The 26728-nt window shown below is 34.9% G+C and overlaps 1 protein-coding gene and 1 long non-coding RNA gene across 3 annotated transcripts; both read left to right on the forward strand.

The window, feature by feature from the left end:
• The first annotated feature begins 522 nt into the window (after nucleotides 1–522).
• LOC145320043 (uncharacterized) lies at nucleotides 523–8741 on the forward strand. Its single transcript, XM_080162481.1, has 3 exons — nucleotides 523–641; nucleotides 944–4215; nucleotides 8667–8741. The coding sequence occupies exons 2-3, from the start codon at nucleotides 1222–1224 to the stop codon at nucleotides 8739–8741; spliced, it is 3069 nt and encodes a 1022-aa protein (XP_080018607.1). The 5' UTR covers nucleotides 523–641; nucleotides 944–1221.
• A 13595-nt stretch (nucleotides 8742–22336) lies between these two features.
• Nucleotides 22337–23765, forward strand: LOC145318923 (uncharacterized). 2 transcript variants are annotated; one of them, XR_013879588.1, is made up of 5 exons: nucleotides 22337–22522; nucleotides 22679–22726; nucleotides 22978–23114; nucleotides 23278–23386; nucleotides 23587–23765. It is a non-coding gene; the product is annotated as an uncharacterized LOC145318923 (long non-coding RNA). The 2 variants fall into 2 exon arrangements; XR_013879587.1 differs by lacking the exons at nucleotides 22337–22522; nucleotides 22679–22726; nucleotides 22978–23114 and having other exon boundaries at nucleotides 23246–23386.
• The last annotated feature ends 2963 nt before the right edge of the window (nucleotides 23766–26728 follow it).

The following is a 26728-nucleotide window of genomic DNA, read 5'->3' on the forward strand; positions in this document are numbered from 1 at the left end:
GTCAATCTCTTTGCACGACCTTTGTCTGGGAGTCCTTACTGTTGCACCTGCTTATATGTAAAAACATTCTCCCTATTTTGACATATAGATAGATAACATACAATTTCATGTCTTTTGCATGACGCTGTGATTTCCAGAGTCGATTAAACATCTTACAGTCAAGCTAATATCAGCGTGTATATCTTATTGCGAGTTATTGTATGAACACTGCTGGACTGAAAATGCCATCATTGTAAACCAATTGACTGCCTTAAAATAGCAACTCAGGCATTTAGGCATTAAAGGGACAGTTACTAGTTGCTTCGTCCCTAGTATCTAGAGACTCGAAAAGGAAAGGAAAGGGGAGAATAAAATTAGCTTGTGTCTTAACCTCTTTTCGAGGAAGCTTTGTGTTTATCAAGTTCGAAATTAAATTCCTTATCATTAAACCAAAAACAAAGCGCAAATGTCGTCTTTTAGGGCTTTCCTTTCATAATGTGGCGCGGCATAGAGTGTTTGTTTATTTTGAAGCGCACGTTCTTTACTTTTGAATGAGATATGAGAGTGTGAAGATTGCGGAGAACAAAATTGGGCCTATCATTGGTCTCATTGAGTGTGAACTACCCTAGTATATCAGGGATTTGAAACCATAAGAGCTTCAGGTAGAATTTGTTAATTTGATTAAGAAGTATGGTGTGTAGGACGATTATATGTAGTTTTAAAAAAAAGGCTTTAGCCAGCTAAGCATGAAACTTAATTATGATTATATATGTTTTAGTAATTTTTATGTGCCTTATTGTTGCATTTAACAATGATTTATTAAACCAAATAATTTTCTTTTAAAAGCCAAAGTTTCCAAAGATTCTTTAACCATAAGAAAAGAAAAAGATTTTTTTTAGTGCTCAAAGTTTTAAGATAACGAATAATATTTTATTCTGTTTATTAATTGATCTTGTAATTTCAGGTCTTTTGAAATAATTTCATCAATAAATCTATATTCAAACCTGCTGTTGAAACTTGATGGTTCCTGGTATTGGGGGTTTTGTATGTTCGCCAACTGATCTCGTGAACTTCCCGCTAATTCGGAAGTCCAAGCTCAACCAAAGTGTCATGGTTGAGACAATTTCAAAATATCTGATGAATAGGCGTTAGCATTCATCAAGAGATCAATAGCATCTAGTGAATTATTGATGCAATAAACTGTGACAATTTTTCTGTGAAATAAGTACCTAGTGAATCAATATGCCACTAACCAAAAAGCAGAAAATTGAGCGAGCAATCGCTATTGGCAGTGAAAGGCTAGAAGTTTTTGATGAACAGTTAAAATTGTTTTATGACAATCTAAAAGCCTGCCAAAGTTTTAGTTCATGTGAAAATGTGAATGTAAAATCAATTCGTGACATTTTTAGTGAGGTCAAGGACCAATCTGACCTAATAAAAAGTCTAAAACCTGCCGTGGAGACTAGTGAGCTGCGCGAGTTCAAGCGTGATTTGGATGAAGCTAGTGAGCAGAAAACTGTTGCAGATAAAGTTTATGCGTCGTTGGAGCAGTGTACAAAAATTCTGTACTGGCTTGACAATGATTCAGATGACGCGAGGTCAAGCACTGTCGCCAGGAACCTTGACGTCATTGAGAAGGTGAAGATGGACATGGGAGTGCTTAAAATTTCCGTGGAGTTGCGCCAAGAAGTACGTGATATGTACCGAAGGCTTAGAGAGATGGAACGTCGTTCATCTAACCTGGATGAGAGTGGGACACCTGCCATGCTCTCCAGAAGTATGTCTGCCGTGGATATTCGGAGTTCCAACCCGCAGTATGGGCGCTGGGACAACAGTTTGTTGCCGTCGTTCGATGGTACTGACACGGATTACCCAAACTTTAAACAGGTCTTTAAGGATCTATGCTCTGGTTATGGATTTGCTGACCAGAGGTTAAGTCTGATGTTGTGTATGGAGAAGGTGATAACCAACCCGGAACTACGCAAGCAAGTGTCAGCGATTAGAGATCACAATGAACAATGGGCGTTTCTTGACCAGATGTTTTTATCAAACACTCGCCGGTTCATGAGGATTTTAACTAAGTTGAACAAGATGAAACCTGTGGATAAACCTGTGGACGTGGTTAGCGCAATTGCTACCTTCAAGAGCATGATGCAGGAGGTAGAAGCCATCGTTGGTTCTGCTGCAAAGGACTACAACCACCTGACTCTTATTCATATTTTTAAAGACAAGTGCCCTGAGAATTTGAGAGACAAAATTATGATGGAGCTTGGTAGCATGAACCAACCAAACATCCCGAAGATTGTAGAACTGCTGGAGAGGACCAGGGGTGCCATGTTGGCCGGTGATATGTCTTATGATAATGGCGCCGGCAAGAGAAATCGTGATAGAGCTGCCGCCGCGCAAGTATCTGGCCGCAGCGACGATAAGAATGGGAAGGCTGGAAAGGGCAAGGCTTCCAAGTGGAACAGTGCATGTCCTGTGGAGAGCTGCAAGGAGAAACACCCGATTTTCCGTTGCCTCACGTTTAAGAAGATGGACGTGGTTGACCGAAAGAAAGTTGTCCAGCAGAAGAAATTATGTGAACTTTGCCTATGTGACGGCCATACTGCTGACAAGTGTAATAAGTCTGATAAGCTTGGTGTTTGTGGTACTAATAATTGCGACAGATACCATTCCAGGTTACTCCATGAGGCTAGTGCTGGTGTGAATACAGTTTACAAGTCAAGTTCTGCACCCAGCCCCTGTACTTTCTTACTGCAGTTAGTTCCTGTTGTAGCACCTGGCGGCGGCACCTGCCACGCCACGGTAATGTTTGACTCCGGGGCAAATTTGCCACTTGTGTCTGAGAAGTTATCCAACAAGTTGAAGCTGAAATCTACCGGCAGATATACAACTATTTCTGTAGCTGATGGTAGTGAGTCTTCCTGCCGCAATGTTGTGTTTTATTTGAAGGATAGGGACGGCAATCTGAGGGAGTTTGAGGCAGCTGTCATGCCTACCCTCGGCGGGGCCAACGAGATGCGCTCGGTCCACCCCGAAACTGCCGCCGAGATATTTAAAATGCCGCCAGAAAGGTTTACATATGTTAGTGGAGGCTTAGATATCATCATTGGAAATACACATCCTGACGTGTTTCCTTCAACCTACCAGAAAGTGGGCCAGTCTATGTTGTGGCGAACCATTTTTGGTAGTGGTTTTATCTGTACGAGTGCTGATGGTGGAGCTGGAGATCAAAAGTCGGCTTATAAGGCTGTCAGTGTCAGTGGAGGCACCTTGCCAGACTTTTTGACGTCTGAATCGTTTGGCATACAGCCGCAGGCACTTTGTCCTGGATGTACTGCTTGTCAAGAGTGCAAGGCTATGGCCGACGGCACTACCTGGGACCAGCGTGAGAGGCAGAGGATAATTGAGGCAGGTTTAACACTAGACTTGCAGTCCAACAAGTGGACAGGTCAATATGCTTATATTGAAGATCCTCACACTTTACCCTACAATGAAAGTTTAGCCCGCAAAATTGCTGAAAAGGATCGTGCCAGGATGGTCAAGGAAGGTACCTATGGAATGTATGTGGAGGTATTCAACGACGCCATAAGAAGAGGCGTTTTCCAAAAAGCCACGCCTGAAGAGTTGCAGTATGAAGGACCTAAGTCTTGTTCATCAATAGTGGTTGCTTTCAAGGAGGATTCAAGTTCCACACCCATGCGATTGTGTGCCAATAGTTCTCTGACGTTCAAGGGTACCAGTTTTAATAACATAATGCTGGGAGGCCCGCCGCCAATGCAGAAGATATTTTATCATTTGATGCTTTTCCGCGGTTACAAGGTTGGTATAACCGCGGATATCTCCAAGTTTTATAACTCCATCCTGGCCACAGAGTTCGACAGCCAGATGAAGAGAGTTTTATTTTCCCCGACGCCAGATGGTCCACTTGAAATTTACCTGACCAAAGTTGTAAATTTCGGCGAGTTAGCTGCGGGAAATTTGGCAGTTACAGCCCTGAAGTTGACGTCCCGCCTGTTCGGCGGAAAGAGTGAAGCAGAGGTCAAGGAGATGTATGGAGAGGGACAAATAAATGGTAGTGAAATTGTTGCCAAACCTGAATTATGGAAGGAGCCACAAATACCTACCTACCCTGATGAGGAATTCAAGTTACCTCAGATTCCAGTTGCAGTCAAGCTTGAGAAGCACAGCTTCATAGACGACGTTATTTCGGGAGCAGGATCGAAACCACAAGTCATTTATTCTGGAGATGATTGCCAGCCTACCAAGGTTCTCGGCCTGATATGGAAGCCAGCCACCGATGTGTTGTCCATCGCCACAAGAGTCAACCAAGATGGTAAAGTCAAGGGAAGGAAGGTGAAAGAGGATGCTGATTTGTACAACCACCAGGACGCCTTGGACGAGAATCTGACAAAGAAGATGGTCCACAGGTTCGCCGCCCAAACCTTCGACCCGATCGGGCTTTGTAGCCCAATTCTGTTGAGAATTAAACTTGTCCTGCGGAAAACCTGTTTGCTGAATTTGGGCTGGCAAGATTTCATTCCAAAAAGTCTACGGGATGAACTTGTTCAGTCGCTGGAGGACAGAGCTGAGGTCGCTAAATTGGAGTTTGACCGTTGTGTGGTTCCGGATGAACCAACTGGCCTTCCATCCTTGATGATGTTTTCGGATGGGTCATCAGAGGCTTATGCAAGTAATGCATATTTGAGGTGGCCAACTAGACAAGGATTTGAAACGTTTCTGCTAGCCACCAAGTCAAGAGTTGCGCCGGTCAAGTGTGAATCAATTCCACGCCTTGAGTTGATGGGGTGCCAGATGTCCACAAGGTTGGCAAAGTCCGTCAGAGATGCCCTGCCCTTTGATATTATCAGAGTGATGTATTTTACTGATTCATCGTGTGTTTTATCACAAATAGTTTCCAACAGTGCTATGTTGAACACATTTAATTCTCATCGTATTGGAGAAATTCAATCCGCGACCAACAAGGATGACTGGAGGTGGGTCCCGGGGACGCAAAACGTTGCAGATTTGGGCACCAGAAGCACCTGCAAAGTATCAGATTTGGGACCAGGTTCCAGGTACAGATTGGGCCCAGAATGGTTGCGCCAGGATGAAAGTGCGTGGCCGGTGAAAACTGCCGAAGAAGTCAAGCAGGTTTTACCCCCAGAGGAGTTGAATACCAAAATGGTTAAGTTATGTTCAATGAAAGTTGCCGGAGAAGCCGCTGAAGATGTCTTTAGGTTTAAGCACAGGAGATCATTTGGACAGGCCAAACGTATTATGGCAGCTGTCCTGCAAGTTGCGAACACCTGGTTGAAGAAGCTAAAGAGCAGACAAGAAGGTAAGGCTACAGCCGCTGGTAGTCATGTAGCAGCCGCAGATTCTGTGTACAAGCCGTCTTTGTACAATTTTATGGCGGCGGCGGAACTTTTCATTGTGTCACGAAGCCAAGAGGATGAGTGGATAAATGATGCTAAAGGCAATTATGCGTCATTAAATCCATTAGTGCATGAAGTATCATTGACCTGGCCTGTCGTTGGTCCCGGTGGAAATTATGTGACCAGGGAGATGAGGATTCTTAAAATGGTTGGTCGAGGACAGCCAGTCATTGACGCCATGACTGGCGGCCGTAAAATGATATTTGAAGACATGCCAGGTTTAATAATTTTGGAGCCTGGTAATTGGTTAGCTGCTGTTTTTATGAGAGAAGCGCATGTTGAGCTTCACTCTGGTGTCCGTGGAACTTTAGCTGAGAGCCGCCGTTGGTGCTGGATTGTGAAGGCAAGGAGGTTGGCCATCATGGAAGTGAAGAAGTGTTGGCCCTGCAGTGTTGAGAGGGCTAAGGAATGTCGTGCTACCATGAAGGAGGTGTTACCTGACAAGTTGGTCCCGAGCAGGCCTTTTGAAGCTGTGCAAGTCGACCTGATGGGTCCGCTGGTTACGAGGAGAGCTGCCGCCAAAACGAGGAGTCAGACAGCAACGAAGAAGGTGTGGGTGTTCGTGGTGGTCTGCAGATTCTCAGGGGCGTTGTGGTTAGATGCCTTGGAAAAGTATGATACCAGCAGTATCCTGTTGTCCCTGCGCAAGTTGGAAGCTGTTCATTGTCTGCCGAAGATCATAGTAAGCGACATGGGCACACAATTATCCGGTGCTCGCAAGGTTTTAGAGCAGAAGTTGGGCAGCCAGGTAGAGTTTTCTTGGTCTCAGATCCCGGCCCGAGCCCACCATTATATTGGGCAGGCTGAGAAAATGGTGGGATTAACCAAGAGATTGCTGTCCAAGAAGTTGGTGAATAGTTCTGTTAATTTCAACGAGCTCCTGGTGCTGTTGGCGGAGGTCAGCAAAATTATGAATAGCAGACCACTGACGATTGAAGCTGCGAACGACGTGGAGAATTGGCGGCTGATTACCCCTGGCCAGCTGCTGGGAAATGTTGACCGCCAGCCGTTGTGCAATGTGGCGATGAAACCGGAGGACCAAATTTCCTCCAGGTTGAAGTTGTTGGAAGATTTATCTGCCCAGTTTTGGACTGCCTACCGCCAGGAGATCCTACCGAAGATATTACGGATGTCCAAGTGGAAGGATGAGATGGCAGAGCCACTAGCTGATGGAGATGTAGTTCTGGTTACGAGTACCAATCCGCTGATGAGATGTTTGAGGATGGGCCGAGTGACGAGAATTGAGGATGGAAGAAAGACGGCAAGAGTCTTGTTCATACTGACAGATAAATCTCCCCTAGAAGAACATGCTGTATCAGTCAGGCAGTTGTTAAAAATTATGATTAATAATTGATTCTTATTTTATGGAAATTGAGATTTTTTTAGTAAAAAGCCACATTTTTCATATGCCTATTTTTATGCCTAAAATAAGAATCAAATGAAATGCGATTAAATATTCTTCTATTTCATATGCTCAAATTTAATTTTATTGAGTTTAATTTCTTTTCAAAAGTACAATTCATTTTAAAACTTACCTGAAAAGTTTAACCAAAAGGAATAAATGTGTCGAGGTTGCGTGATTCGATATTTATTCTAAGAAAAAAATCAAGTATTTTTTATCAGATTTTTTTTAAAATTATATATGAATTTCAATCAAGTAAAACATTTTTATTCAGATCAAGGAATGATTGAAAATTCATATTTAAAGTCTCATTTTTTTTTACAAAGAAAAATTGGTATTTTTTTCATAATTTCAATGAAAATTCTAACGAAGATATTATTATTTTGCTATTTTAAGTATTAAAAAGTTTTATTGTTGATTAAGATATTACAGTTCTTATTCATTAGGTTTGAAAAACTTTCTGCCCAAGGATTTTGAAAAATTTTTTTCTTACTACTCTTTTTGATGCTTAACAAATTTAGTTTTAAGTACCTATAAATCTTAATTTTCTTGTCTAAGATTTATTTCGTTTTATTTTTACCATTATTGTTTACATTTACATTTCAACCTGATTTCGTAGGTACTTATTGATTTATTAATAATGATTTATTACCTATTGATTATGAAATGATTATTATTAGTGTAGTTGTTATATTTACAACATCATGATTAATAGGATTATCCATTTTAGGATTGTGTATGTGATCTTGTGATTGTCATGTGCATGGAATGTTGTATGGTACAAACCAATCCCCATCCTTCTATCCTAAAATGTGAGGTATTATGAGTCCTAGTGAGGAGTATAATATTGTGTATGCATTTCACGGGGTTTCATTTAGTTAGGAGCAAAATTGTCACGTTTTCGGGATGTGGCCATTCTCATGTGATTATGGTGAGTTGAGTTTAGTGAGAAATGTTGCTAGTGCTCAGCGCGAAAAAAACCTTGAATCTCGTTAAGGAAGTTAATTTGACTTTCAAACGGGGGGTGTGTCTTAACCTCTTTTCGAGGAAGCTTTGTGTTTATCAAGTTCGAAATTAAATTCCTTATCATTAAACCAAAAACAAAGCGCAAATGTCGTCTTTTAGGGCTTTCCTTTCATAATGTGGCGCGGCATAGAGTGTTTGTTTATTTTGAAGCGCACGTTCTTTACTTTTGAATGAGATATGAGAGTGTGAAGATTGCGGAGAACAAAATTGGGCCTATCATTGGTCTCATTGAGTGTGAACTACCCTAGTATATCAGGGATTTGAAACCATAAGAGCTTCAGGTAGAATTTGTTAATTTGATTAAGAAGTATGGTGTGTAGGACGATTATATGTAGTTTTAAAAAAAAGGCTTTAGCCAGCTAAGCATGAAACTTAATTATGATTAATATATGTTTTAGTAATTTTTATGTGCCTTATTGTTGCATTTAACAATGATTTATTAAACCAAATAATTTTCTTTTAAAAGCCAAAGTTTCCAAAGATTCTTTAACCATAAGAAAAGAAAAAGATTTTTTTTAGTGCTCAAAGTTTTAAGATAACGAATAATATTTTATTCTGTTTATTAATTGATCTTGTAATTTCAGGTCTTTTGAAATAATTTCATCAATAAATCTATATTCAAACCTGCTGTTGAAACTTGATGGTTCCTGGTATTGGGGGTTTTGTATGTTCGCCAACTGATCTCGTGAACTTCCCGCTAATTCGGAAGTCCAAGCTCAACCAAAGTGTCATGGTTGAGACAGCTTGAAATAATCCCAAAATAAGATATATCCAAATAGATATAAAAAAAACTTCCAATGAGCAATATGAACTTGAAGTATACTATGTTGGCCACATCTACGCTGTGTATCTACCTTCATCAGCAGCAGCAACACCACCACCAGCAGCAGTGAAGCCAAGAGCCAACGACACCAATCTCCCATCCTACCTTACCTATTCATCATCGACATACACTTCCAGAGGTTTTTCAATCAACTTGAAGTTTCTCCTAAAATCTTGACTGACTGTCCAAAACCTTAATATTTTACTAAATGGAATATCTAGAAGAAGGTGCCTGTTATGTTAGCCCATGCCTTTTGCCTCTAGTGGCTAACAAAACACAATTTATTTTTATTTTCGTAACTGCTGTCCCTTTGTGAATTTTGCATCTAAATAATTTTGAATTTAGCTTGAGGCTAGCAAATAAATAATTTAAGTAAACGGCTATATATGCTCTTCTTACTGAAATTAGTAAAAAGAAATATTTCATTTTGTTGCACATTAAAGTTTTTTTAAGTTATTGACAAATATACACCCAAAAATAAAAGTATTTATTCCTGTAATAGCGAGAATTTAACTGTTAAGTTAAAGATTTTTTTACATGCCACTTTAAGGAGGTAGACAGATAGAAAGATATACATACATATAGGCTCATAGACTGATATATATATATATTTGGACAGACAAATAGTTCCATAAATAGATGAATAGACAGACAGATAAATTGTAAATACAAACAGACATATAGGTAGGTATATAGACGGATAGATAGATAGTAAAAAAGAAAGATAAAGACAGATCAAGGCAGATCAATAAATGATAGAAAGATAGAAAAATAGACAGAGAAACAAATATGTAGATGAATAAATAAAAAGATAGATTTATGGATAGATAGATAGATAGATAGATATTTTTTCTCAGTGCTTGTCCGTATTCCAAATTGTTTTGTGAGCCAGAAATTTCCCAGAAGTGAATTATGTTCTGAAAAGAGTTGGAAACAATGCAAGATTGACAGCAGTAACTCAACAAACGCGCCTCAATTTTAAGCGCCATTTAATGTTGGTCACAATATATCACGTTTAAGGAGGGGGGGGGGGGGGTAAACAAATGGGAGTTTACCTCCCTCAAACTTTGAAACCCCTTGTTTTACCACCATCAAATTTAAAAAAAAAATAAATTAGATAACCCCCATTAAACCCCTCATTTTATTCCCCCCCCCTCCCAAAAAAAAAATATTGTGCGTCTTTAAAGAAACCCTCTAAATTAGCGTAAATGATAAATAGCCTCCTTGCTGTTCGGGGACTGGTGTCGGGTTCGAGTCTAGAACACAACGCGTACTTGGGATGTTAATAGTACCAACTTCTGATATATCTTGCACGTGACACTAATAGTGAAAGTAGCGGGGGGGGATGTATTGGTCGGTTCACAGGCTCAACTTATTACAAGGCTTTCAGACAAAGGGTTGTTTGTAATTATGAGTTTACCTAGGCTATAAATATGCTCTTCCTTTTCATTAAGCTATTTGCTTAACAATTTTGATTAAAATGCCTTAACATTTTTTTATAATTAAGATTGATATAAAATATATTTCCATGGGAGAGCCGTTTTCATTGGAGCTAAATTTGAGTGAGATAAAGTTAACAAGATTGACACAATGCCCTCTCTGTGTTCTCAGCTCTATTGATCAGATTACAAAAATAAGTTGTTTCTTCAAAAATACTAAATAAGATATTTATAATTTAGTGAAGTTAAATAGCAATTCTTAAAAAATAAAAATATCTTTTGCTTTCAATTTATCATTTTTGATAGAAATAAACTTTATAATCAAAAGATAAATTCAGTTCTTGGGTTGAGAGGGGGGAGGGTAGTTTTTCGTTTGTTTGTCAGTTCAGGTTAGGTTAGGTGCTTTGCAGCCAGGGTTAGGAAGCCATAGGGGTTAGTCTTAGGGAAAGAAACACCTCTTTTCCCTCGCTTATTTGCATTTTATTCAAAAAAATTAAGGGGATGGGTTTTTGTTTCTTGCAATTGTGATGGGAATTTTTTTTGTAAAAACATCTTTATTCTTTACATGAAAAGGCTTGTCTTATATACCCTTATCAACTATCTAGCTATCTATTCTTAAGAAATTAAGTAACAATTAACTTACTAAAAACTTGTTTTTTTTATATGTCTATGTTAGCCTCAGCAGATTATTAATCTCCCATTTTTCATTACAGACCTACGGACAAACAAAGAGTGTTATAAAGCAGCTTTGCTATCAGAATAATTTAAAAGATTAGGATAATGGTTATTAGATTTATAAAATCTTATGGAATTACATTTTTGATAAAAATATTACTTTATTTATCCTATTATCCTATACATGGTGTAAACAATATAAATTTTTTGATAACTTCTTATGTTTTGATGTTAAATAATAATATTCAACTTGTTTTATGCATGTAAACAAGAGATTTTTGACATTTAGTGACAAACAATGATTTAATCTTTATGATGGACAAGAAAAGGATATGTAACTGAAAAGGAAGTGTGAAGGAGGGGAAAACTAAGGTCTAAGGTTGAATTAGGAATTCCAGGGGCAATTTCTCTTAGGAGGTTAGAGGTACCCTCCCCCAAAATAGTTATAAACCTTCACAGAACCTATCAGAAGCTTCACTGTAAAGGGGATCCTTTAGTACACTCAGACAGACAGAATAATACACGCCGTATCTCTTTTCTATATGTATTGTCAATTCAAAATTATAATCAACCTTTTTATAAAAATACATAACTTTCCTGCAAAGTAAATAGTAATTCAACTTCTTGTTTTTTAAATTAAAAATATGATCTAAGGATTATTATAAGTATCTTTGCTACAAAAAAAGTTCATGGCATATTTTATAGACGTTCAATTTGTACTTGGCCGATCAACACGATCTATGTCAGCCCTGGCGCGGCAACCGCAGTCGCATTCAGACGTGCAATTTAAAGAAAACCGGAGATCTTAAGGGATAAGGCAATGAACGATAATTTGATAAAAAATACACTATCATAATTATCTCTTCAGTAGATAAAATTATTTGTTACGACAAAGCAAGTTTGGATCGTATAACCCAGAACGCAATAAAAGTACCCAAAGTTTTTAATTTTCAGCTGCCAACTTGTATTTTGTTTAGATGAATCTGTGCCGCCGAAGCTTCTTCTACTGCCTATAAAAAATTACTTCATGCTGTCCTAGATTGATCAATTAAAATGTATACTGGCCTACCATAGGTAATTTAGTCTGTGTATTGGTCTATCATTGGTCATATGTATTGTTATATTTTATAGGCACTATAAAGAGCCGCCATTTGAATGCGTCAGCTGAGCCCTGGCGTAAGCAGCACATGTCTGGAGCTCATTAAGTTTACTCATTAAAAGTAAAATCACGAACTTGCCTAGATAGGCACACACCATACCTCTATAATAAACATCAAGCTAGGGTTCTGCCGGACTTGTTAAAAATATGAACAAATCAGCGATAAGCCAATAGAAGAAAAAAATATGTTCATCCCCTAAGATTATATTATACAAACTTCCAATTCTGTACATTAAAAATAATGGTTAAAAAGTTAGAACCGAACATTTGAGATTCACAAATAGTATCCAAAGCCAGGCTAGCGAATCAGAAAACTTTGAATACATTCCAAACGTTCAAAGTTTGAATTGAATATTCATTACAACCCTAGTTTATAAAAAAAGTGAAACATTGGGTCTGATTAGTTTATAAACTAAGACCATTACTTTTTATAGCCAAATATACATAAAAGGACACTCTACGATTACTTTTTATAGCCATATATACATAAAAGGACACTCTACTAGTACTTTTTACAGCTAAATATATATAAAAGGACACTCTGCTATTTTTATAGCCAAATATACATAAAAGGACACTCCACTATTACTTTTTATACCCAAATATAAATAAAAGAACACTCCACTATTACTATTTATTGCCAAATGTACATAAAAGGACACTCTACTATTAATCTATATAGCCAAATATACATAACAGGGCACTCTACTATTACTTGTTATAGCCAAATATACATAAAAGGACACTCTGTTATTACTTTTTAAAGCCAAATACACCTAAAGGGTATTCCACAATCATATTTCATATCACACATAAATAGACATTCCCATATAAACAACCCCTTAAATAGTGGATGTAAATTTCATTTATTTCCCTGGTATCTCATTTATATCCCTGGTATGATTTTAGAAGATTTTTAATTTTTTTTGGAAGATTTTATAATTTTTATTAATTACTAAAAGAAAGAAAATAATCTCCTTTTTTCATATTTATAATATTTTTTTGAAAAGAACACTTATTTTTATTATTTTATTAACCCCTTAAAATGAGTTTTTTGTTTAAATGAGAATGATATTCCTGTCCAGTTTTTTGTTTAGGAATGAATATTTCTTACCCTCGTGAATAAATGATGACCTATCGGTCCATCATTTATTCCCTCGGGTAAGAAATATTCATTCCAAACAAAAAACTGGACAGGAATACCCCACTCTACTATAACTTTTAATACCCAAATATGGACACTACAATTTTGTATAGCCAAATATTGAATTAAACAGCCAAGGTTGACTTGATACTCTATTCGGAAAATAATAAAAATAATAACATGCATCTATCTTTTACTGCAGATATTTGACGGAAATGTCACCCATACTCTTGTTTCTTGTTATTAAGCAGCTGCGCTGGTAAAAACCTAAGAATAATAATCGCATCGTATTATAAACAGCTTTCCACGGATACAAAAATATGATATAAAAACTAGTTTTTTTTAGCCCCAAGATGTTGAAGGCACGGGCTAAAAACTGGCTTTATTTTTATGATTGTACATTTTTATATTCGTAGAAAACTGGATATAATTCTATAAAATTCTATACATAATTTTTCAGTATTGCTGAGAACCGGGTCTAATCCACCGGATATTAATCGGTTTTGAAGCGATACTGGAAATATATTCTTAAAATTATTTTTTTATGAAAAAAAGCACATATAATTCTTGGGTATATTAAGAATATGTATATTCTTTTCTGATAAAACAGTGTTTGGATGATATTAAACAATATATTTCTGTGCTTTGATGATGCCAGTCTTGGAGTTATTTACATATATTAACCATCTCTGCTTATAATTGACCTTGTTTGGAACACAGTAATAGTGTCTGACTGATTATGACGTAACAAAAAAATTAGCCAATGAGAGGCCACTTTAAATTTTACCATTGGTCAATAACGGCCTCTCATTGGCTAATTTTTTTTTGTTACGTCATAATTAGTCAGACACTATTACTGTGTTCCTTGTTTGAAATTAAAAGCACATGCTCATGTAATAATTACTGCTTGTAAAAAAACTCAAACTTTATCTGTTAATAGGTCAAACATATAAAGTGCTACCTTAATTTTTCTCACACTGACAAACAATTTTATTGGATCGGAAATATTGTTTGTATTAGGGTCAGTTTTTTGCTGAATGGAGAAATTAACTCTTCCGCTCTTTTGAGGATATTTTATAATAGTGAGATTTGAAAATCTGGGGGGAGGAGATGTTGAGGGGCGTCCAAGCTTTTTTTTTGGGGGGGGGTAAAAAATTTGAGGGGGGGGGTAATTCGTGTTTGGGGGGGGTAAAATGGCGCGCGAAGCGCGCCGAAATTTTTTTTACCCCCCCAAAAATTTTTACCCTGGGGGTAAAATTTGATTGGGGGGGGTAATTACCCCCCCTAAAGTCTGTTGGGGGGGGTAAATACTCCCCCCAAATCTGTTGGGGGGGGTAATTATCCCCCCCCAAACTAATTTACCCCGGGGGTAAAATTTTTGGGGGGGGTAATTTAATTATGTAAAAAAAGCACCTACCTAATCTATTAAGTTAATAAGTACTATCCTATAACATAAAGTAGTAAGTAAGGTTTATTTGACTATAGCTTCAGATTTCATTACTTTTAATACTGAGTTCTCCTTTTTAGGAAAGCTTCACATAGATCCCATGATGGTTCCACACTATTATAGGTCAATCCTTTGAGTGGTTTTAGGCTATTTTTCTCCTCCCTTTTTACCCTTTAGAAAACACGAGTTCTTAGATGCTAAGGGCGCCACTACTATTCAAATATATAGTAGTATCTCATTCTTTAGAACATAAAAATACAATAATTAACTCACTAACCAATGAACCAATATGATTATACTTTAAAGTGAAGCGTCTTATAGGTCCTGGTAAGTTTTATATCTAGTTTTGAGAAAACTAAACAAGCTTTTTTTATGATTTCAATGGAATTGAATGCTTATTCTGTCCCATGAAGACGTCTAGACTCCTAACTCTTACCCGTTTTTGTATAACCCAATCTTTTTCTGACCTTTAAAAATAATCAAAAAATGTTTTTTTTTCTCGTTCGACTTTGAGACCCAATAAGTACCCGTAAAAATCATCTCACAAAAATTTGCTTTTATACTTTTTTTGTAGGCAATTTAACAACAAACAACTTATGTTTCATGTAATTTTCTGTCAATCGATTAGAACATGGAGATAAATGTCATTTAATGAAGATATGTCAAAATAATAACGATTTCGCCTAGCAACTGACTTGTCCCTGCCCTACCCTAAAGATTTTATGACTGACTGACAGTTTGCAATGATATAAAGCTTGATATTTCAACGACTAATGTACTACTTATTTTATTTTTGGTAACACAGTTCACCAAAATAACTTTAAATCTTTTTTTCATTTAAAATATAACTTCACTTTTTTATTCTCGTTTAGCGTGTATGATGAAATTTGTAAACAATAACAATCTGTCTGCTATGAACGTATTCATAAGAAACCTGTTTTTTGGAAGCCGGTTTAAATGTCGTCTTCAAGATCTGATTTAATTGAAACATTAGGATATACTTTTCATTAACTATTAGGAGACCAAACGAGGAACATAAAATATATTACACCTCAAGGATTACTCCCTCCCCCCCCAAAAAAAAATTTTCAGTAAAATTTTTTTTTAAGAACATTCAATTTGGGGGGGGTAAATACCCCCCCCAAAAAATGATGTTTGTGCTATCCAACCCCCGCCCCCCCCCCCCTCCTCCTTCTCCCAGTTATTTCATGTGTAAGTATCGAAATTATAATTTAAGTCTTCAAATAAAAGAAATAAATCTACCTAATGTTTAATAGATGATTAATTTTTCCCAAGCACATGCTTTTTGTTTTAGGATGGTTCCGGGAAAATTTGCATATGATATAACAGTAAAGTTTAATATCCAATGACATACTAACGTACTGTTATTCTTCTAAATTTTATTGATTTCAGGCCCCGTATTTAATCAGATATCCAAGCTGCCACTAAACTGCCATAAGAAATCTCTGTAAATCAAAACTGTTGCTTTTTACATATTCCCAGAAAAATCCTCAAAATCATAAAAAAAACAATACGTTAGAAATACAGAGGCTTAACTTGCATCTTTGTGCCTTATCTTCCAAGGAATTATTTTAATCAATAAATAAAAAAATGTGCATCTCATATATAAAAATCTACATATATAAAAGATTCAATCTAATCTACACAAGAAGCTTCGAAGAGTTCTGGAGGCAGATTAATTGGCCGTTCAATGTCCTATTAAAAAATCTCGATAAACCATTTTCTCGTATTCATTCGAATCCGGTGGATAGGAACCGGTTCTCATCCATTCGAAAAAACTACGTCTAGCATCGTATTATATCCAGCTTTCTACGAATATAGAAATGTACAATCATAAGATTAAAACCAGTTTTTTTAGCCCGTGCCTACGGCACCTAGGGGCTAAAAAACTGGTTTTAATCTTATAATTGTACATTCTATATCCGCGGAAAGCCGTTTATAATACGATGCGAGAAATAACTATTAACTTAATTTCATTTATTTAAGAGGAATATTGAATAGAAAATCTTTGAAATTCAACCAATATAACCAGGTAAAGTGATCGATTTTATTCCATTTAAATCATATATATTTTATGTATTTTTTTATTTATTAAACATTTTTCATGTTATATAAAGTAATAAGGTTTTTTTGTCTGTAATTTAAGATCTTAATGACTACTGGAGTTTAACATAGATCGTGTGATGGTTTTAGACTAATTTATTTAAGATTAAGTCTTTTGATGGTTTCAAGCTGTTTTCTAGGTCCTAGAAGCTTATGGCGTGGCTGCTAAAATATGATTAAAGTAATAAAATAATTTAATATTTGTCCATTATCCCTGATTTTGGCATAGGGCAGGTGGTGTGACTTTCAACTTATTAGTTTATACACATGTAACTTTTATTATCTTTATTATCTAGTATTTCAACTGGTGGTTGCGTCTATAGCTTTTAAGAATAACTACAAAAATTACTGGCTTTATCGTAAATATGTTTTATTAAACAGTTTTTAAGGAGGTAGTATAGCATTTTTTGGGTCATATATTTTAGGTTGAGTAACTTCCCCAAAAAACAAAACTAGCTTAAAAGCTGCCTACAAACATATATAAAAGATACAGACAAACATCCAACAGTTTGGTTAACAATAGCGAAGAAGAGGTAGATGGTAATCCCTCCCCTGCACTACCTAAATTATTACTGTTAGAAAAAAATACTAGGGTGTGGCCTAGAATATTAAAAACTGGAGAAGTAAGGAAACCTAATAGGTCCTGCAGTTTAGAGATCTTATTAGACAAATAATTTTTTCTCATTAACATAAAAATATCTATTATGGGACATTCAATTTTAGATATGAAATCAAATAATTGCAAAGCCCTAATTTACATTTTTGTAGCAATTAATTTAGGGTGGGAAATTTTATTTCAGATTATTTGATTATTTTCAGTAGCATAGCAACTCTATAACTCTGTCCGTTGCTATGTTACATCATCAAAGTAACGTAAGATGACAAACAAATAAATTACATAATCAAATGTTCTAATAGCAATGCAATTTTTTATCATTTTATTAGCGATTTCTGCAAGAGATATTATAGAAAAGTAACAGGATTTTTGTCAGTCTATATGTAGCATAGGATCTTGCTTACCAATGGACCGTTACGGTTCTCCTTTACAGTAAAGCTACTTATAGATCCAGGGAAGTTTCATAATTTTTTTTGGGGAGGGCACCTCCACCTTCCAAGAGAAATCGCCCCTGAAAAAGAAATATCAAGATTCAACAACCCCCAAATAATAAGTTGAGGATCGACTTACCCTCCACTGAACCTCAAGTGTCCTAGTGGCGTATTCGCTAGTAATCATTTTTGAGATTTTCGCTATTATGTCTCTTTTTAAACTTAACTATTACTTTTGCCGAATAACATATTTTATATTGTTTGTGCTTCCCTGTATGTTACCATAGATGTCCTTGTTGCACATTATAGACCAATTAGCAAATTGAAATCAAATTAAGATTATCATTATTATTATATCTATAATTTATTATAATATATAGATTCCCACAAAACCTCCTTAATAAATTTTTATAGAGCAAGACTTTTCTACATTTAGGGCTTGTTTTACATCTTCCCCTGATCTTTATGGTAATATATAGATTCCCACAAAACCTCCTTAATAAATTTTTATAGAGCAAGACTTTTCTACATTTAGGGCTTGTTTTACATCTTCCCCTGATCTTTATGGTAAGTTATAAATTAGTGTAGCAGCTCTAGAAATATTATAAGATATAATTATATATTACTTTTAATTGGCATGATAAAATTTTTCAAATACTATGATATTTTAAATGATTTTCGTTCATTTAACAGTTTATAGTCATAGATGGCATCTTTTTAACGAATTAGCATGAATTCAACCAATGCATAAGAGCTGAAGAGTAGCTTTGCTTCCTAAATTTTCCAATAATAGAAAACAGAAAGATAAGAAAATACGTTACAGAGAAAAGTCTAAATATGGAATAGTTTAAATATAATAACAAGAACAATTTTATTTATATCTATCTATTCTAGATTTTGTTGTAAATGTATTGCTAGTTAATAGAACATAATTTAAAAAGTCTTAATTTTAATTGTAATTTTATGTTCTCGCTCTAAAAACAAATTTACAAAAACATATACTTTAATTTGGAGAATAGCTACGCTGCCAAAGCTGTAAAAATTGGCTGTACGTTTGAGTGAGGGATAGTTAGCGAGGAATTATCAACTCTTTTTATTTGATGAAATGAATTGACTACCTTTTAGAACAATCTTAACTACCCATTCCAATCCCTTTGTAGTGTAACCTTAGCACTTTTTGCCCCTTTGCTCCCGACTAACAGAATTTAGTCACATGTAGGTATTTTAGGGAGTACACCTTCCATATCAGGGATTGATCTCCTCTTCCATAAAATAGGCAAAAACCTGCCCAAACCTTTTTTTTCTACTGGTTTAATAAATCTTAAGTTACAGGCAATTATGAACCTTGTACTTAAAAGGATAAATTTCTTTTTAAAACTTTTTAATGCTCGTTTATAAGGGGTTGAAACAATTGATAAGTATTTTTTGCTTAGGACTACTGTCTATCTATCTATGTACGAATATACCACAGTATACTTGAATTGTAAATGCGGTAAAAATTTCCAATAAATGATCTTCATTGTATTTTTTTGTCAAAGTATTAAAATTTTTAAATCTGGTGAACCAGTAAAAAAAATTTAGAATTTAATTATTAGAATAGTTATTTCTCAATTTTCTCGCATCGTATTATAAACAGCTTTCCGCGGATATAAAATGTACGGTTATAAGATTAAAAACAATCTTTTTAGCTCAGAGATGCATTTCATATTCGTAGAAAACTGGAAATAATTCGATGCTAGACATAGTTTATTCGTATTGATGAGAACCGAGCTGGATCTTTAAATGTGTAGCCGTTGCCATAGCCGTAGCCGTAGTTGTGGCCGTAGTCGTAGCCGTAGCCGTCGCCACTGCCAGTGCTGCCAATAAAACATGGATTTTTAAATCTTTGTTTTACGCATTATTATTATTATTATTTTCATAATTTTACTGAAAATTCAAAAAGTGGTTGTGATTTAAAGATTTAAAGCCGTGGTCATGCGTAGCCAAATTGATTTAAAGATCGCTATTAGGTTAGTGGCTCTACCTCTGGCAGCGGCAACGACAACGGCTGCACATTTAAAGATCTAGCTCCAGTTCTAATCCACCGGTTTTGAGTGAATACGAGAAAAAAAATTGTATGGATTAGAACTGGTTCTAATTCACCGGATTTCACATTATGAATTTTTTCGAAGCAATCACCAAACGGGAGAAATAGAGTTTTCATGAAGTTGAAGGCCAATTACTATTTTTTTGTGTGACTACTTATGTTTCAAATGTTTACATCTAAAATGGAAAACAGTAAAAGTGTCGAACTATGACGTCAGAAAAAATTAACAATTAACCAATGAGAGGCCGCTATATATTTTACCACAGTGAATACTGGCTTCATATTGGTTAATTGTTATTTTTTTCTGACGTCATAGTTCGACACTTTTACTGTTTTCTCTAAAATAAGCTTTCTTTTTATTATTGGATCTTGTTATGGGCCTTTTATGCCATCTTAACATTGCTTGTACGTCTAATAGTTTTGACACTACTACTTTGGGAAAAGGGCATTTCTTTGTATTTTTGACATGATCCAATTACGTTACCTACTTTTGTTTCAAACTAACTGTGTTAACCATGGCTACTGGCTACTTAAGCAGTGTTAAATACAAAGGTAGCTAGCTATAGGTGCTATCTAAATGTTAGAATGTTAAAATCTCAAATTAGAATAGAATGACATCTCCCATTGGGAGTGTTCCTGTAAAGCAGTAAAGTTTTAGAGTAAAGATAATTTTCATGTTAGATTCTTCCATAGGTTTTTGATTGTGTAGGTGCACCAACTAATCCTATAGGGACATAACATTTATGGGGACATCTCTGAAGTAAAATTCAATTTTTTTTTAAATTTGTCTTTTTTCAATCTAAAAAAACATCTTTAAATTAAAGCACAGTTATTGAATAGCAAAAGTTCCAAACCAATAAAACATTTCTATATCATTGACGTTTTAATTTGTACTAACAAACCCCCACTCAAGAATAGAGTTGCTTTGCTTAGAATCAAAATTTTGTTGTCCGTAATAATTTTCTGTTTTATAGAAACATGAAATATACGTAGAAGAAGTGTTATCCATGGACAAAGACGAATGTAATTTTTTTTCATTAAATCTATTTCATTTATGTAATGTTTGTATGTACGTGTTTTACTAGTTAATTCCTTACATCCCATCTATTAACTTTGTTTTAAAATGTAAATCCCCCGAAACATCTTGACGCTGTTTTTAATAATTTCATCTATAAGTTTTATGGAACGCTTAAATAAAATAATGTCTTTGTCCCCCCCCCCTTACCTTGTAAAGATTTAGAATGGCTAAAAAAAATCATGCCACCATAGCTCCATTGCAAATGATTTCTTATTAGGTGAATGAAAGGGAGGGGGGGGGGGGGACTAAATAATTCAAAGTATAGAAAAAATGTATGATTAAAATTGAAAAATCATTTCCCTATCCGCGGTGTTATCTTTCTCTCCAGTTTCAAGTTTTTACTCAACTTTTTCAACACTTTTCCAAATTGACTATAAATTTTGTTCAAACTTCATCCATGCGAACTCAATTTATTAAGCTCTATTAAGTAGTTGGATGTCTGTGTGTGTGTGTGTGTGGTCGTCTCTATGGTTCTTAAGATCTTTAGAACGAATGGTTTTTTGAACTGCAATAAGTAATTATTACGAGTGTGAGAAAAACCTTGTGAAAGAAAAGGATAAGACAATGGCTCATAATATGATGTACATTCCAACAAAATCACCCCTTCTGTAGATAATAATTATTTATTGAAACATTTGAACATTAACCTTAATTAACCACCCAATCAAAATTTAATTTAAGTCCCCAAAGTCAGCGAAATTGCCGTAAACCAATCTACACTATAATTTCAAAAGTTCGCCTGGAAATGTTTAGGAAAACGTGGTTTCGTTTTCTAATATGCGCGCAAGATACATGACTGAATTATTTATCACCTAACAATGAGAGCCCAGTATATAATTGACGTGTTCTGTCAGTCTGTCGGTAGAAAACTAAGGTTAAAATTTCATCAGTGAAGTACAACTTCTCACAAGATTTAAATTCTACCCCTCCCCCCTCTAAATAAGAAAGCTTCTTATACAACTTTGTGTATCAGTACTTTACACTGATAAGTTAACTTTGTATTCTAAAACATCAAGGTCTCTACGGTTGGAAAATGAGTAGCATCCTCAGTTTACAGATATAGAAATAGAGTACAGAATAATTTTATATAGAGCTGACATTTCACAAGCTAGATTCACAAGTACACAGAGATTTATCCCCTATCGCACATCTCTGTTTATTTATAAAGAAACAAAGATGACAACATCCATAAAAGCGAAGCACTGAAACGGTAGGACAAACTGACACTAACATTTGTATAGTGTCAGAACTGAATAATCAGAATATAAATGTATAAATGTCGAAGCAAAATTGTAAGTAAAATTGTTGAAAAACTGCTTGATATATGTTTTGTGAAAGTTGGAAAAACTGATAAATCCAGCTTCATAATAATTTCACATACATAGTTTAACTGGGAGTTGTCGACAGTTTGAAATAACACATAAATGAATAGAAATGAAATATCCAATAAGTTACTAAAATATATCAAAAAGAATGTTAATGTAATTATATGTTTATCATAAACGTATAATATGGATATAAATACAAAATCACGATAGAGTGTACTGTGATTTTGTTTAGTAATTGTTTAGCCTTGTTGGCATTCGGTGCCGTTAAAAGTGTTCCCTCTCAAAGGGGCACTCTGTTAGTTAAAATGTTCTGGAAATAAAAAGGTAATAATTAAAAATTGCTATAAAATCTTAATTATTACAGTGTAATATCGAATATTGAAACAATGTGTAAATAGTAATTGATCATTAATGTTTTATCAATTTCTTTGGAACACATTGGTCTAAAATAGTTAAAAATAAGTGCTTTATTTAATTTAGATCCAGACTGTCCTTTTGCTGTTGTCTGATTGGGCTTTTGGATGTACGGTAAGGTTTTATTTACTATTTAAAAGCCTTAATAGCCGATTTAATATAAGAGCACAAAAGAAAAAAGAACAGTTAATCCAAATGTTTTAAAATGCATTAGTATTGATTAATTAATTGTTGAGAATTAAAATATCTAAAAAGAGCAAATTAAGTGCATTATTGTAACTTTTGAATGCACATTGATTTTACTAGTACCAATAAACCTAACTTTAAGAGTGTACTTTGAAGCTAAATGTATATTCTTTTTGTAGGTTAACAGTGTGGATTAGATTAAATTCCAAGTACGAGACAGGAGGCCTAGATGCATGAAGATTCCTGTGCTAATGGACATCCCCCCCCCCCCCCTGTGCGCTACTTGATTCCATGTTAACCTGCCAATAACATTCAGGCACAATAGTTTATAATAAGGACATATAGGTTATATCTAGGGATCTCTAAATTAGTTAAAGATATGTATATTATGTACTGGATAGAAGGTCATTAGATTAGAATAAGGTGTCACAATACTAAAAAGAGAAAAAAAAGGTCACCTAACTTCGCCCAAAATCCAGGCTAGAGCCATGTATACACCACCTGCTGCTCCTTCCAGTGCCCGTTGATCCCTGGATGGACCTTAGACCCATTGTTGTTGGTGTGGACTGCTAAGCTGTGCAATTGTCGGTAAGATATTACTGTATTTTTATAATAGAGATTAGAGGAATAGACTAACAATACTGAATGACTGCTAAAAATATAGCACCAGATTCAAGCTTTATTTGATAGTAACTATATTATAAGAGATTAAAGCTTGGCCCATTAAATTTCAGGACAGTATTGAAAATTAATTGATCCTCTAAATTCTTACACCTCTATTATTTCAGTTCAACGAGTGGATCAAGTCCAGTTGAGACCCACAGCCTTCTCCAACCAACAATTTCGTTTTAATTGAAGCCAGTGTTTCTTTATGCTGCAGATATTCTTCATTCTTCAATAGTTTATTTTTAATTGCTATTATTGTTAGTTGTGTGTTTGTATTGTTGTATAAATTTAGCCAATTTCATTCCTTGCTTTTGTATTTCCGCACGTAATGGTCAAGATACTTTATAAGACATTGGGTAGTCTTACGTTCTATAAAATCACCCAACAATATAGAATAATGTTTATGGACATACTTACATTTTAGGACTTTATTATAGAGTTGCTTCGCTTATAATATTGTACTTTGTTGTCCCAGGAATAAGCATACCAAAAATCAGATCAATCGGATTATTAGATCACATAAAAATTTGTTGTTAAAAAAGTAAAAAAATCAACATGTTTAAAATGGACGTACGGACATTCTGGTAATGATTATAGAGTTGCTACGCTTTCTAAATCGTTCCTAACTACTAAAGGAATCACCATGCAAAATTTGAAATCAATAGGACAATTCTAACATGCCTAAATTAGCGAAAAAAGCTATCCGTTACGGACGTACGGACGGACCGACCCTAATTATAGAAAAGCTTCGCTTTTAAAAAAATGACTATTCTACAGATAGAAGTCATCCCCAGTTTTTCTTAATTAGATTGACATCTCCCTCCCCTCACACATGCCTCTGAATACTTATAAAAAAAAACATAAAACAAAATGACTATTCTTCAGTTACAGAAATTAATCTTGTGCCAAAGCATCTGCAGTGAGCCAGAGCAACCATCTGCGCGTATAATTATGCATCAACCCCCTCCCCCAGCACCCACCCCCCCAAAGAAAAAAGAAAAAACCCCTCAGATTATTTTTTTTATTGTGTATCAATTATTGTTATGTTGATTGCTAAACCCCCCCACCTTATTTTTCTCCTTATTTGATGATTACATATATATTCACATACCCCTATTAAAAGCAGGTGTCACCACAAAGTTCCCCCCCCCCCTGCCCTCCTCCATATGAAAATTAGACCCCCAAGCCATAATATGTGGTGTATCAATATAAACTCCCAAATATGTTTAAACATTACAGAAATATGAATCAAAAGTATTTTGATGCTTTTCAATAAAAACTTTAAATTTGTATGGAACGATTAAGTTGTGCTTTATAGGAAGCTAGCTTTTGCATTGATAAAAGTTTAATATTATGGACTATTAATTGTCATTTTTTAAATATTATAATAATATGATCAATGTAAAAGAATAGATGGGGCTTGAGATATATAAAACTCTCCCCTCAGCGCAGAGACCCTGTTCCAATTTTGTAATGGGTCTTTAAAATGAGCTAATAACTTTTGAAATTAAATTTATACAGCTTATTATTTAGAGCATTGTCTAAACACTCTTTTTAGAAAGATGATAGATATTTCTGTGTATATTTATCTGTATGTGTGTTTGTGTGTGTGTATGTGTGTGTGTGTGTTGATATAATTTAGATACTCCCATATAATATTCTTTGGTCGGCTGCCTACCATAACTAAATTTATGCAACTTATAACCAATTTTTTGTACAACTTCATATTCACCTTATAATTTCTGAGCTCCTTTGGGGAAAATCTATTTAATAATTAGAAATGTCCTCATGTCTGTCTCTATGTCCGTTGTCCATATGTCTGTTTTGAAGAAAAAACTAAATTTTCTTGGCTGTTATTTATGATTTTTGTAAAGAATAGTCTGTAACGAACTTGTTCCGTCGGTCTGTCGGTAATGCTCTCGGGGGAAATATTATTTACTCGGCTTCCAATAGGGATAAAATGTTGCCTTATTATTATTATCAGATGATAGGTACACCCATTTGGTGCCTTACAATATATGTCCATCCATATTCAAGTAATTTTAGACATCAAATTTTTGTTCATAGTTTTTATTTACAATGTTTTCGATGTTATACATCTTATAGATTAAGTATTTTTGATTGATAGCTAATACCTACTTTTTAAGATATTTAGTAAACAATTACCTTTTAACTGCAAAAATTAATTTTTGTACAAAATATTGATCATGAAATGTAATAATTCAAATTATAGTTGTATTCAGCATAACTCCCTCCCTCTATCTCTATTGGGATGAAAGAGGGGAGCATTTATTTGTCTTTATATTATTATGGGAGGGGGGCATTTCCCCTTATTTAGCAAGGCTTTAGATCTATTTGCTTGCTTTTAAGCTACTAGAATATAAGTATTTAGAAAAACAATGTCCTGAACATAATGTTTTCTTTCCTTACAGGATGTGTTTTATGATAGCCTAAAACCATTTCAAGGTTTTCAGAGAAGCACGCTTTTAATGGTGGAGCCGTTTCTGAGATCTTTTACCTTTAATATAAGATTGTTATATAATAAACATATTTATGAAAAAGTATATCTTTATCGCTTTATAATCTAGAAATATAAACACAAAGGTCTAGAAAGGAAATCATAATTGTTCTATAAAAATGACAATGTTAGAAAATTGTCATATAAAATTTTGGGGACATTATAACAAAAGACTTTTACACAGTCATCGTGTATTTAATTTTAAATTATATTCAGCGTCATTTTTATGAAAATATTGTGAAATTAATATTCATTTATAAGGGAAGTGAGCAATAATAAAATATTAAAAAAACAAGACCCGCCCTCGAAAATTATAAACCATGCAAAATAAAAATGTGGGAAACATAATAAATAAAGGAAGTGGAAAAATGCGGGAGGGACGGGGGGGATAATTTCTCCGGCTGTGATTGGCTAAGCAGTGCTGAGCTGTGATTGGTGCTCAGTGAAGCTCAGTGAACTTTGCCCAATAACAATGATTGTACGCTCTACGCGGCCAAGGCCTATGAGCAAGCTTTGTATGAAAAAAAGGGATGTTTATTAAATAAAAGGGAGAGTTCTTGGAAAATAGGGTGGGGAGGGGGGGGGGAATTAAAGCTCACTGAATTTAATATTCTCATGCATTTGTTGAGAAAAGGGGGGGTTTGGGGTAATTGGATTATTTATGCTTTGATATGCTAAACAAATTTACCTCAAACTTTGATAAATCTAGATACTTATTTATACTTATATTTTATGCTGAAAAAAAT

The sequence above is a fragment of the Acartia tonsa genome, chromosome 5 (genome assembly GCF_053477335.1).
Source record: "Acartia tonsa isolate MP-2025a chromosome 5, ASM5347733v1, whole genome shotgun sequence".
In the NCBI taxonomy this organism is placed as follows: Eukaryota; Metazoa; Arthropoda; class Copepoda; order Calanoida; family Acartiidae; genus Acartia; species Acartia tonsa.

Coding starts and splice junctions, on each gene's coding strand:
- LOC145320043 (XM_080162481.1), top strand. CDS start 1,222: ATGCCACTAACCAAAAAGCAGAAAATTGAGCGAGCAATCGCTATTGGC. Junction 4,216..8,666: donor GAGCAGGATCGAAACCACAA/GTCATTTATTCT, acceptor ATGAACTTGAAG/TATACTATGTTGGCCACATC.